The sequence below is a fragment of the Saccopteryx leptura genome, chromosome 3 (genome assembly GCF_036850995.1).
Source record: "Saccopteryx leptura isolate mSacLep1 chromosome 3, mSacLep1_pri_phased_curated, whole genome shotgun sequence".
In the NCBI taxonomy this organism is placed as follows: Eukaryota; Metazoa; Chordata; class Mammalia; order Chiroptera; family Emballonuridae; genus Saccopteryx; species Saccopteryx leptura.
In genome coordinates, this window is record NC_089505.1 from 363364317 (window position 1) to 363375880 (window position 11564).

Here is an 11564-nt window from a genome sequence, read left to right on the forward strand (position 1 = left end):
AGACCCCGAGGTCACCAGCTTGAGCGCGGGCTCATCTGGCTTCAGCAAAAAGTTCACCAGCTTGGACCCAAGGTCACTGGCTCAAGCAAGGGGTTACTTGGTCTGCTGAAGGCCCGCGGTCAAGTCATATGTGAAAAAGCAATCAATGAACAACTAAGGTGTTACAACACGCAATAGAAAAGTAATGATTGATGCTTCTCATCTCTCTGCTCCTGTCTGTCTATCCCTCTCTCTGACTCTCTCTCTCTGTAAAAAAAAAAAAAAAAAAAAAAAAATCATAAAAATAAAAACTGAAAAAATAAAAATGTCAAATGACAAAAAAACAAAAACTTTATCTCACTGTTTTTTATTTAATTTTTTTCATAGATTGATTTAGAGAGAGAGAAAAACATCAGTTTGTTGTGTCACATATTTATGCATTCACTGGTTGATTCCTGTATGTGTCCTGACCAAGGATTGAGCCCACAACCTTGGCTTATCCGGACAATGCGTTAACCAGCTGAGCTACCCTGTCAGGGCAATATATCCCTGTTTTATTGTATTTCATTGCTTCATTATTAGTAAAATAATCATCGCATCTGTTTACAGTGGTCCCTCGTCTAATGAGGGGCTTGGTTCCAGAACCCCCGTGATAGGTGAAAATTCGTGAAGTAGCGACCTTATATTTATTTTATTATTTATATATTTTTAAGACTTTATTTTGATTTAATATTTTAATATGTTTTAATTAATATTTTTAAAGTTTTTTATATTGGTTTTAATTTTTTAGGCTAGTAAATGCTTATATTACCACAAAAATGATTAAAATAATAAATATATAAAAATACCTATATACCGCAAAATCCCGCAATATAGCGAAAATCTGCAATACAAAATTAGATATATACAATATAAAAATCCGTGATACAGTGAGACTGTGAAAGGTGAACCGCGATACGGCGAGGGACGACTGTGTACAGCAATGGTGTTTTCTTCGTAAATATCTTTTCCTAATTTTTGGCTACCTTTTGTTTGATAGTTTTCTGATCTCTTTTAGCTAATACTTTGTAGGAGCTCTTTACCAATTAAAAATTTACATGTTTGTCTGCATATATATCAAAAATAATAATTATATTCTGGCCAGCTCACTCAGTGGATAGAGCGTCAGCCCAGAATGCAGACATCCCAGGTTCAAACCCTGGAGGGCACACGTGAGAAGCAACCATCTGCTCCTCCTCCTCTCCCCCTCCCCCATCTCTGTCTCTTTCCCTTTTGCAGCCAGTGGCTCAGCTGGTCTGAGCATCAGCCCCAACGGGGTTGCTGGTTAGATCCCAGGAGGGGTGCATATGGGAATCTATCTCCCTTCCACTCACTTAAAAATATTAATAATTACCAGTTTGTCATTTACCTTTCAACTTTTGTGACATAGTTTTAATAAAATGACTTTAAGTCTACATAATCCAAAAATAAAAATTAAAAAAAAAGAAAACCTATTAAAAGTCTGAGGATGCTGAAAGAAGTCAGATATTTCTTTACTGTTGCTGTTTCCGATATTTTGTTGTTTGTTTTATGAATTTGTACGTTGTTCAATAGGAACACGACAATAAGGTATTTGGGGGTAAATGTAAGTTTTCGTATCTTGCTATGAAAGCAAGATGGCTTTAAGTTTTATAAAAAAAATGTATAAACTTATTTGAATATTACAAACTTTATGGACCTAGCCAGATAGCTCAGTTGCTAGTGTCACCCTGATGCATCCAAGGTGCCTGTTCAGTCCCCAGTCTGTCTGTCTGTCTCTCTTTCCCCTGTCTTCTCTCTCAAAAATCAATAAATACTTAAAAGTAAATAAATGAACTTTACTATTATTTAGCCCTGCCATTTAATTTCCATTGCGGTCAAAGAAAATGTGCTGTCCTACCCATATTTAAGTGTACAATACAGGACATCATGATATTTTCATTCTGGTTGATATTGAGAGATTTTCTGACCTCCTTTGTGCTGTTCTCTTTGACCCATTTTGGAGGTTTAAGAGTGTATTTAAATTTCACCCCTTCTATCATTCTTCCCAGGACGTCACGGCATGCAGGGTCCGTCACCGGGGAAGATGCTGTGAGTGGTCCCTCATCTCCTCCTGCATAAACTGAGCGTGGACACAGTGCAGTAGCCACCCCTTCAGATTTGCCAGAATTCATCACGCACCCAAAGCAGGTGTCATACCACAGAATTCAATCTAGCTCCTATTGTATCGATAGGTGTCCCCATCTCATACCTTGACAAAAATATTCAGAGGGATGGAGAATTTCCCCAAGATACTCTGGCTGCTGAGATCCTTCAGCTCGGTATCCTTGAGCAGTCCCACAATCTCGGTCACCACATACAGGTTCGTCGCTGCTCTTCGGCAGTGCCTCAGAAATGACGGCTCTGGGTCCCTCAGTTTCCTGGGGAGAGGGGAGGTTCAGAGTGGGAAGAGGTGTCCTCTCAAGGAACCCTGGGGTACCCTCCTCAGGACCAGGAACAGTGCAGAGACTTTAGACATTTTTTAACTTTTTATTTATTTATTCATTTTAGACGAGATTGGGCGTGTTCAGGGTGGTATGGCCGTAGACATTTATTCATTTTAGAAAGGAGAGAGAATGAGAGAGAAAGGGAGAGAAACGCAAAAGAAGCAGGAAGCATCAACTCCCATATGTACCTTGACCAGCCAAGCGCGGGATTTTGAACCAGTGACCGCAGCATTCCAGGTTGACGCTTTATCCCCTGAGCCACCGCCTGGTCAGACTTCTTTATTGCTTATTTTCTTACTTATTGCATGACCCCTGCCCCACTAAATATGTTTTAGGACAAGGATTTTTATTTGTCTTGCTATTACTCTATCCTCACCTCAAAATAGCAGAGTAATGGACAATAGCAACCTTATTAAAATTTATTGCATAACTAATAATCATGAATTGAATGAATGAATGTATGAATACCAAGAACAGCATCATCAGACATGCCATTCTCTTCATTCTGAGCCTCAGGAACAAAGTCTATCAGACACCCCCTTGCCCACGGGGACAGCACCGCTTGGGGGCTGTTGACCAGCTGTGTCCTCACCTCTTTTGAAGTTCTGTCCAGGTTTCATGTGGGGTAGTGACGATCTGACACTCGAAGGAGGACCCATGGCACTGAGTGGCCTCCCCCGAGAAGCTCACATCTGCCCCAGCATTCACACTGCCACCCGCCTGCTGCTTCTTGATCACAGTGTCACTGAAGAGGACGGGAGCTTCCACAGCAGAATCTGGAACCAGATAAGGGGGCCTGAGCATTAGCCCGGAATTCCCTCGGGACCAGTTGGGAGATGGATGGAGACGGAAACACTGAGCCCTCATTGCCCCACCCTCCTACTCAACTGAGTCTCTCAACCAGAAAGCTAACTCATCAATTCATCCTGTGAGTGTACATTCCACTGAGGACAGTGTTTGAATCCACCCAGGGGCTGGATGACAGGGATGATGTCCTACACCTGAGAAATGATGATGTCACTTACACCTGGGTCCAGGAGATCCACAACATCATCTCTCCAGGCACAGTGTCAGCCCCAGGGAGGGGCTCACAAGCAGTAAATGTTGGGGACTTGGGGACAGACAGGCTTGGTTTGAGTCCTACTCCTGCTAGTTCCCAGGTATGTAACTTGGAACAAATAATTTTATAAGCTTTCACTTATTGTTATGTCAAATGGGTATCATATTCTTTGCCCAAGAGGCTGCTGTCAGTATTAAATGAATCTGGAGTCATGATTAGTAACTTCTCAGATACTCTCAGTTCCTTGCTCCTTGCCCCTTGCCCATGGGTGAGGCGATCCTGAGGTCCCCTTCTGTGGGGGTCTCAGAATGCCTTGATTGCTGCACCCCTTCCCTCTGCCCTTTGTTTGCAACCCTGGCCTCCTACGCCCCTGGCTGACAATACCTGGGACTGAAGTGCCTGGTTCGAGGATGTGCATGAGGGAGAAGTCAAGTGGAATGTCACGTGGTTTCCAAAACTGTGAGCGAGCCTTCTTCCTCTGTACTAGAGTAAAGCAGCGTATTTTGGTGGCACTCAGTAAACTTTTGACAGGCCTGAGTTCTTTGTGTCCAATCTCCTTGGCCAATCCCATGGTAGCTCTCTCAAACGTGCAGGGCATGTTGCTAGGAGCTGATAGAAGTACAAAGACCAGGTGAGTCTTACACAGGAGATTCGATGATTTTTCATGTGTCATTCAGAAACAATTGGCATTGACGCTATATTACATAGGCCTTTGTCCTGTCCACACAGGGAAGGAGCATACATGTGCAAACAGTCCCCACGTCAGCTGGGACAGCCCTAGTTCTTCCTTAGATAACTATCTAGCAGGGTGTCTTCAGTGAGCAGAGATGACATACCTAGACTGGGAGTCTCTGTCAGGTCAGGGGAGCCATGAGCATTTGCTTCATTGGTTGGAAGTGACAAAGAAGAGGTACATGCCCGCATCCCCAAGAGTATGACCTGGTACATCCGCCTCAGGGGAGTTTCAGTAGAAACTGTCACACTGTGGCCAGACTAAATCTCTGGGTTTCAGAGGACACACCCACCAGACTCCCAGTGGTCACACTCTACTGAGATCTGTGAAAAAATTCAGGACACACTGACCCCGGGGACCAGGGTAGGAACTACCCCATCACCGTTCCTGCTGCCCGATTAGCCCAGCCTCTGTACTGTACCAGCGGTGTTAGCAGGGCCAGCCTAACAAGCAGACAGCAGACAGAGGCAGCAGGAAGTGGCCCTCAGGGAACCTTGGGTCTTTTGCTGACCTGCCACCAGGCCCGATACTGGTAAAGGGCAGCCTAAGTGCCCAGCTTGGTCCCTCCTTGTCCCACTAAGCGGAGCAGAGGCAACCAGAAGCTCTGGACTCCTCATGGCTCCAAAACGATTTTGGGGGGCCAGTCACGGCCATGTCCTACACTGGTCTGCACCAGGTTTCCTCCTAGGAGGCCCAGAACCGACACCTCCACTGGCCAGCTACAGGCAACCCTGGAGAAGGATTCAATTAGCATCGCTAGTGCCATGTCCTCAGTGAGAGCTCGGAAGGCAACAAACAGTGGAGGTGAGTCCCGCTTTCTGTGGTCAGCACCTGCGCAGCAGCTAGCATGCATTGGATGAGGGAGAGCCTCACAGTCAGCCAGCTCCTGCCTGGATACCCTGCGCTGCTCAGCTCACTTCCACTGTGAGGAGGGGGACAGGCTTAGAGCAGACACTCAGTTTGTTCCTTGGGTCCTTTTGCTGGGACCAGTCGAGGGGCTTAGCCACCTTCTGGCGTATCAATCAGCCCAGTGGAAGACTCTCTCAATCATCCTACCGGAGTCCAGGGCCTCCCCAGCTGAAACAACTTCTGCAGAGGGGACTGGCAGCCCCACCAACCTGAACCTGCTGCTCACCTCTCTCGGGAGAAATAGGATTGGAGTATCCAGCAGTGGCTGAGGGAGTAGGCTCTGGAGGAGGGGCCGCCTTTCCCGTACTGAGCTCCTAACAATGTACCGCGCCAATTAGGGGATTCCACTGCCATTGTCACCCTGACCTCAGCTGCCCTAACCCACCAAGCTTGCAACCCGTGGAGCCGTTTGTGGGGTGAAACCAGTCTGAGCCCACTCCACAGTCTTTCCACAGAAGACTGTGGGAAGACCTGGCAGCTGTCCCAGGAAGTGGAGCAGCTGAAAAGTGGAGGTAATCTTAGGGACTTGGGCCATTTTACAAAGCTGCTCTCAGCTCTAAGCAGGAGAAAGTTGATCCTTATACACAGGTTGACCCCTCCCACAGATACCGAAGCACAGAACACACACACAAACAGTAAACAGAGTACAGCTCCAGACAGGTAGCCCACGGTGGGTTACAAACAATGTCTGACATAAACCCATACCTGAACCGCATTTAAGAGGACGCAGACCAAAAAACTAGAGGTGGGTGGACACTGCACCAATGCTAGCCTCAACCAGCCACACAGCAGCACACCCAAAGGAGAAGCCCAGCAGGCACCAGACCCTGCTGAGAATAACTCTGCCCCATAAAACAGACACTGCAATGCATCTAATACACGTGATCAAGATAAGCATTCATTGCCAGCCAGCCTGGAGGGTTAACTTCACCCACTAAAGGGCCACAGCATCCAAGACTCTCGTACAACAGAAGGGTAAATATTACTCTAAAGCAGCATTCCTAGTATGGATGACCTCAGTGAGAACTTAAACAAACAGAGAGTAAGCAGTGAAAAGGACACGGAAATCATAAAAAAGAAACAGTTAGAAATGCTAAATACAGTATCTAAAATGAAGACTGCACTAGGAGGAGTGAACAGCAGGTAGATGACATGGAGAATCGAATCACTGATTTAGAGGACAAGATAAATGTGAGCACAGAAGTAGAACAGCAGAAAGAAAGGAGGCTAATGAATGCTGAGGAGACTCTGAGAGACCTCTGTGACAGCATCAAATGAAACAACATTCGCATCATAGGGGATTCTAAAGGAGAAGAGAATGAACAAGACATAGAGAACTTGTTTGAAGAAATCATAGCTGAGAAGTTCCCTAATGTGCTGAAGAAAAAAGTCACAGAAGTTCAAGAAGCACAGAGTGTCCCATTAAAGATGAACCAAAGCCTGACCATGCAGCGGTGCAGGGGATAGAGCATTGGCCAGAATCGCTAAGGACCCAAGTTCAAACCTCAGAGGTCACTGGCTTGAGTGCTTTCTATCTGGGTTGAGCACGGATGCACCAGCTTAAGCACAGGATAGCCAACTTGAGCGTGGAATCATAGACATGACCCCATGATCACTGGCTGAACCCAAAGGTAACTGGCTTGACACCCAGGCCCAAGGTACCTGGCTCAATCTAAGGGTCACTCACTCTGCTGGAGCACCCACTCAAGGCACATATGAGAAAGCAATCAATGACAACTAAGGTGCCACAGTGAAGGATTGATGCTTCTCATCTCTCTCCCTTCCTGCCTATCTGTCCCTCTCTGCCACCCCCCCAACCACTCTCTCACACAAGCACACCAAAAAAAAAAAAAAAAAAATCTAGGAATGGGTGCACTGAGGGGTGAGACCGAGCACAGTCACCCTCCCACACCCCTTCCCCGAGGCAGCACAGTGCAGGTGACACTACCCCCTTGACTTACAGTTTCTCCCACTGGTGTCGTGAGGGCACAGTGAGCACTGGGCTCTGCAGCCATGCAGGACCCTTCTAAGAGGCCTGCGTCTTTGCCAGCCCACCCAGAGGCAGATTAGGGTCATTTGAGGCTCCGGGTGCAGAAGAAAATATTGGGCCCTTTCCAATAGAAAAAACTGCAAAGTTGCAGTTTTTTGGGGCCCTTCAGAAGTCGCAACCAAGGACACTTGCCCAGTGCACCCTCCATTAAATCTGCCTCTGATCTCACCCAAACCACTGACGTGGATTTCTGAGGGCGGAAGTCTCTGAGGACAGGTGGACGTCATGGACGGGTGAGTGGATAATGCAGACGTGGGACATACACATACAATGGGATATTACTCCGCCATAAAAAGAATGAAATCTTGTCCTTTGCAATAACACCGGTGGATGGAATCAAATAATAGAATCCCATGCCGTGGTGGGATTCAAATAATTTAACAACCGGCTCTCTGCCCTAATGACTGTTTTAAGCATAAAAGAACGATATACTGAATGGTAGTTATTATTTCATGCATTATTATTATTATTATTATTTCAAATAAGAACAATAAAAGAGGTACACAAGACTAGATTACAAGACAGAGTTTTAAAACATTTATGAAAAAGTATTAAATAATTCCTGAAAAAGAGCAGTAAAACTGTTATTTAAGATACTTCCAACGACAGCTTGTCACACCTGGTTGTTTGGCACATTTTACATTATATGTTTGTTTACTGAAGTAACAAATGTAAGGGAATTAGAATGTAGTATTTCATCCAAGGGATAATGAGTTTTATGAAATAAATAAATAAATATTACAAGTATAGTTCCGTCAATTTTTTTTTTTTTACCTACGGACAGAATGAACATTACTAAAGGCACTTAGAATACGCTGTTACCCAGATGAACATTAAAAAAGTGTAAGGAATGCCAATTTGTGATTCCTACATTGGGAAGGACCCTGGCGCCCATCTTAAAGAGAACCCTGATGACAATTGCCATTTTAACAACTGGTTTGCTGAAGTCAACCAAAGATTAGGTATCCGTTCTGGCAAACCCGTGCAAACTGGCTGAATCCCACCATTGCCTATTGGGTTTGTTGTGGTTTTTTGGTTGTTTTTTTTTGTTTTGAGTGAGAAACAGACAGACAGAAGAAGACGGACAGGAAGGGAGAGACGAGAAGCATCAACTCATGGTTGCAGCAACTTAGTTGTTCTTTGCTTGCTCTTCATATGTGCCTTATGGGGGAGGGGGATTGGCAGGGAGGGTTCCAGGTGAACCAGTGACCTCTGGCTCAAGCCAGCAACCTTGGGCTTCAAGCCAGTGACCATGGGGTCATGTCATTGATCCTGTGCTCAAGCTGGTGGGCCTGCGCTCAAGCTGGGGACCTGAGAGTTTTAAATCTGTTTTCCCAGTGCTCCAGGTCAACAATCTATCCACTGCACCGCCACCTGGTCAGGATAGAGAATATTACTCTAATTGAAGTAAGTCAGAGAGGAAAGATAAATACCATATGATGTCATTTGTATGTGAAATCTGAGGGGGGGAAATGCATATAAAAAAAACAAAAGACCAGACGAGGCGATAGCCCAGTGGCTAGAGCATAGAATGGGATGTCGGGGACCCTGGATCGAAACCCCGAGGTCGCCAGCTTGAGTGAGGGCTCATCTGGTTTGAGCAGGGCTCACCAGCTTGAGCCTAAGGTCACTGACTTGAGCAAGGGGTCACTCGGTCTGCTGTAGCCTCTGGGTCAAGGCACATATGAGAAAGCAATCAGCGAACAACCAAAGTGCCACAAGAACAAGTTGATGTTTCTCATATCTCTCCCTTCCTGTCTCTCTCTCTCTCCTTCTTCAAAGAAAGAAAAAGAAAAAAAAAACCAATACAGAAAGTGAAACAGACCCACTGACGCAGGGAATGGGCTGACAGTAGCCAAGGGGAAGAAGGTAAAAATGGGCAGAAAAACTGTATCCCAGACACACCCCTTAGCCTTCCAGGGAGGCACGTTGCTACCAGAACTCTTCCTTAGCAGGGAGGACTCGGGGAGAAGTGCTAACTTTGGGGGTGGGGTGTCAAACTAGAACAAACCAGAAACCCCTCTGCTCATTTCACAACCCTACTCTGAACATCGCTATCTCTGACCACAGCGTCCTCTCTTCTTGTTCACCCCCTGGTCCCAGGTAGAACTCACCAGGCTGTATGTGTGTGTCCCACAGGGAAAGGTTCCGATGAGCGGGCTCCGTCCAGCCTCCAGATGCCGCAGGTCAGACTCGCTCCAGAGATCAGAGAGCTGTGCTCTGCCCCTCGGGGATTCTTTCCGGCAGCAGGTCCCTGACCCGCTTTGCAGAGCAATGTCCTGGGAAATACGACAGGAGGCCCCGTCTCTCCCAGAGGACCAGGTCTGGGGCTGAGGTCTGGGTCTGGCAATCTCAGCTCCCAGGTCAGATGCAAGGTGACAGAGATAGGGGGGCCACACTCACCTCCTCCCGGGACCACACTGGGGTGACAGGTAAACTAGGGAGAAATCGACCTGAACAAGCAGCTGCAGGCTGGCTGAAGAGACGTCTGGACACCAGGGACTCGAAAAGAAACAACTTCAAGTCAAGACTGGCTGGAAGAGTGGAACCTTGAAACAGCTGTCCCTGCTCCTAGAGCTGGTGGCTGAGATCCGTCTCAGCTGCTGGAATGGGGGTCTGTATATGCCGGAGAAGGGCGGGGACTAAACCACAAACCAACGTCCCAGCCCAGAATACCAGAGCCAGAAAGTGGTGCCAAAATCACATCCAGGCGGAAAAGTAGGGGATTCTGGGAGAGGACTCCAGAATCAGGCACCCTCTTAAAGGCCCAGCGCACAACACTGTTTTCACAAACAGCACTGTGCAACACGCCAGCATTCTGAGGGCCCTGCCCTGACTCTCAAACATTCTAGAACCCAAAGAGAACTCATCTGAGCTGTTTGGGATGAGTTATGTGAGTCCAGGGAAGCCTGAGGGGTTTGGGTCCATCTTAGCTTAGAACCAAGATGATCATAAAAGCCTGCAGCTTCCCTGTCCCATTCCCTGGCTCTCCCTCCTGGAGCCCCGACATCCTCCCTGAGGGATGTAAACGGGACAGTCCGGAGCAGCAAACGTGCAGCAGCAGAGAAGCACCCTGGTCCTCCTACACCGAGAACAGCCTCTTTTGGGGAAGCAGCAATGTGGGGACCCTGAGAACACACTCCATCTCCCTCCTGAAGCGGGGAGACAGCACCCACGGCCTCCCCCTGACACACCTCACACAGCAGTCTCCTGTGTCTGCGACGTCACGGGGAGCTCTCCATGCCTGGCGTGGTGGCCCAGAGTCAGCGACGTCAGCTTACTTAGGATTTCAGGGGAGACTGAGATGGCGATGGCCATTAGGTCACCAAAGGACGGATGTAGAAGACCTGATGAGTTTAATAAGAACTTTGTTTATGTGTCTGCGAACACATGGGCTGAGTCTAGAATGGTGTCGGCCCCAAGTGAAAGCTGAGGAGTTAAGCATTTACAGGGTCAGTGAACAGTCTGGCTAGAGGTCAGTGTTGGTGAGGAATTACGGGGCTGAGAGGGCCTGCACTAGCAGGAGGATGGCTGCGGCAGGTGGCGTATCAGTCAGGTTGGCGCAGGTGGACACTTACAGGGACTGCCCCAGCAGCAGGTCACTTCAAGTTGAACCTGGCTAGTTGAGGGGTTTTGGTTAAGGGCCCTGGACCTGAACCTCACAATGGCCACTGCCCAGCACATGTTATTTTCTTGAATATTCTCTACTAGTTTTCCATTCGGGTTAGCCTTGTTCACTGGTTTCCATGGAGACCTCTTCTCTGAACCCTCCTTGCTCCTCCCTGACTCACTTCTGCTTCTCTGTCTCCCTTCCCCCTTCTCTCCAAGTTCTTATAAGTTTCTGCCTGTTGCTTTCGATTTCTGCTCTCTCCCACATTCCTTCCCCTTTTTCTTTTACAGAATAGTCTCTCTTCTCTGAGCCTTCCCCTCCCTGAGCCAGCCAGTCAGCCGGCTACAGTCTCTGGGTTTCATCCACATTTTCTACACAATATCTCCATTCTAGGGCTGGGGATATGGAGGTTAGTAAGACAGAGCCCTGAGTCCACAGACTTAGCTCTCGATGGGGACAGTACTATGGGGATAGGTAGATAGATAGATAGATAGATAGATAGATAGATAGATAGATAATAGATGATAGTGTAACACATCTGTTGAGCAAGTCTTTTAATTCTATTCCTTTGCAATGGAATAGAGTTCTTTCCTGCTGCAGTGAACTCTATTTCCTGTTGGTAAATTTATGTTATAGACACCTCTGGTCATGTCTTCTCCCCACCCCCGTGTCACAAGCCTTCAGTGACTCCCCCCTGGGGCCCTGCCCTGTGAGGAAAT

At 47.2% G+C, this 11564-nt stretch overlaps 1 protein-coding gene across 2 annotated transcripts in view; it reads right to left on the reverse strand.

Moving 5' to 3' along the window:
* LOC136401373 (gasdermin-C-like) overlaps positions 1–10649 on the reverse strand; it is an 18125-nt gene extending 7476 nt beyond the window's left edge. Inside the window, exons 1-5 of one of the 2 annotated variants that reach the window (XM_066379503.1) lie at positions 10430–10649; positions 9350–9514; positions 3928–4152; positions 3076–3259; positions 2249–2417 (exon numbers count right to left, since the gene is read on the reverse strand). In XM_066379503.1, coding sequence (XP_066235600.1) covers positions 2249–2417; positions 3076–3259; positions 3928–4141 — 567 coding nt within the window. In that variant the 5' untranslated portion in view covers positions 4142–4152; positions 9350–9514; positions 10430–10649. Of the gene's footprint in view, positions 1–2248; positions 2418–3075; positions 3260–3927; positions 4153–9349; positions 9515–9638; positions 9779–10429 lie in introns of those variants that run through there. The other variant, XM_066379502.1, reaches the window with a different exon arrangement.
* Positions 10650–11564: the final 915 nt, after the last annotated feature.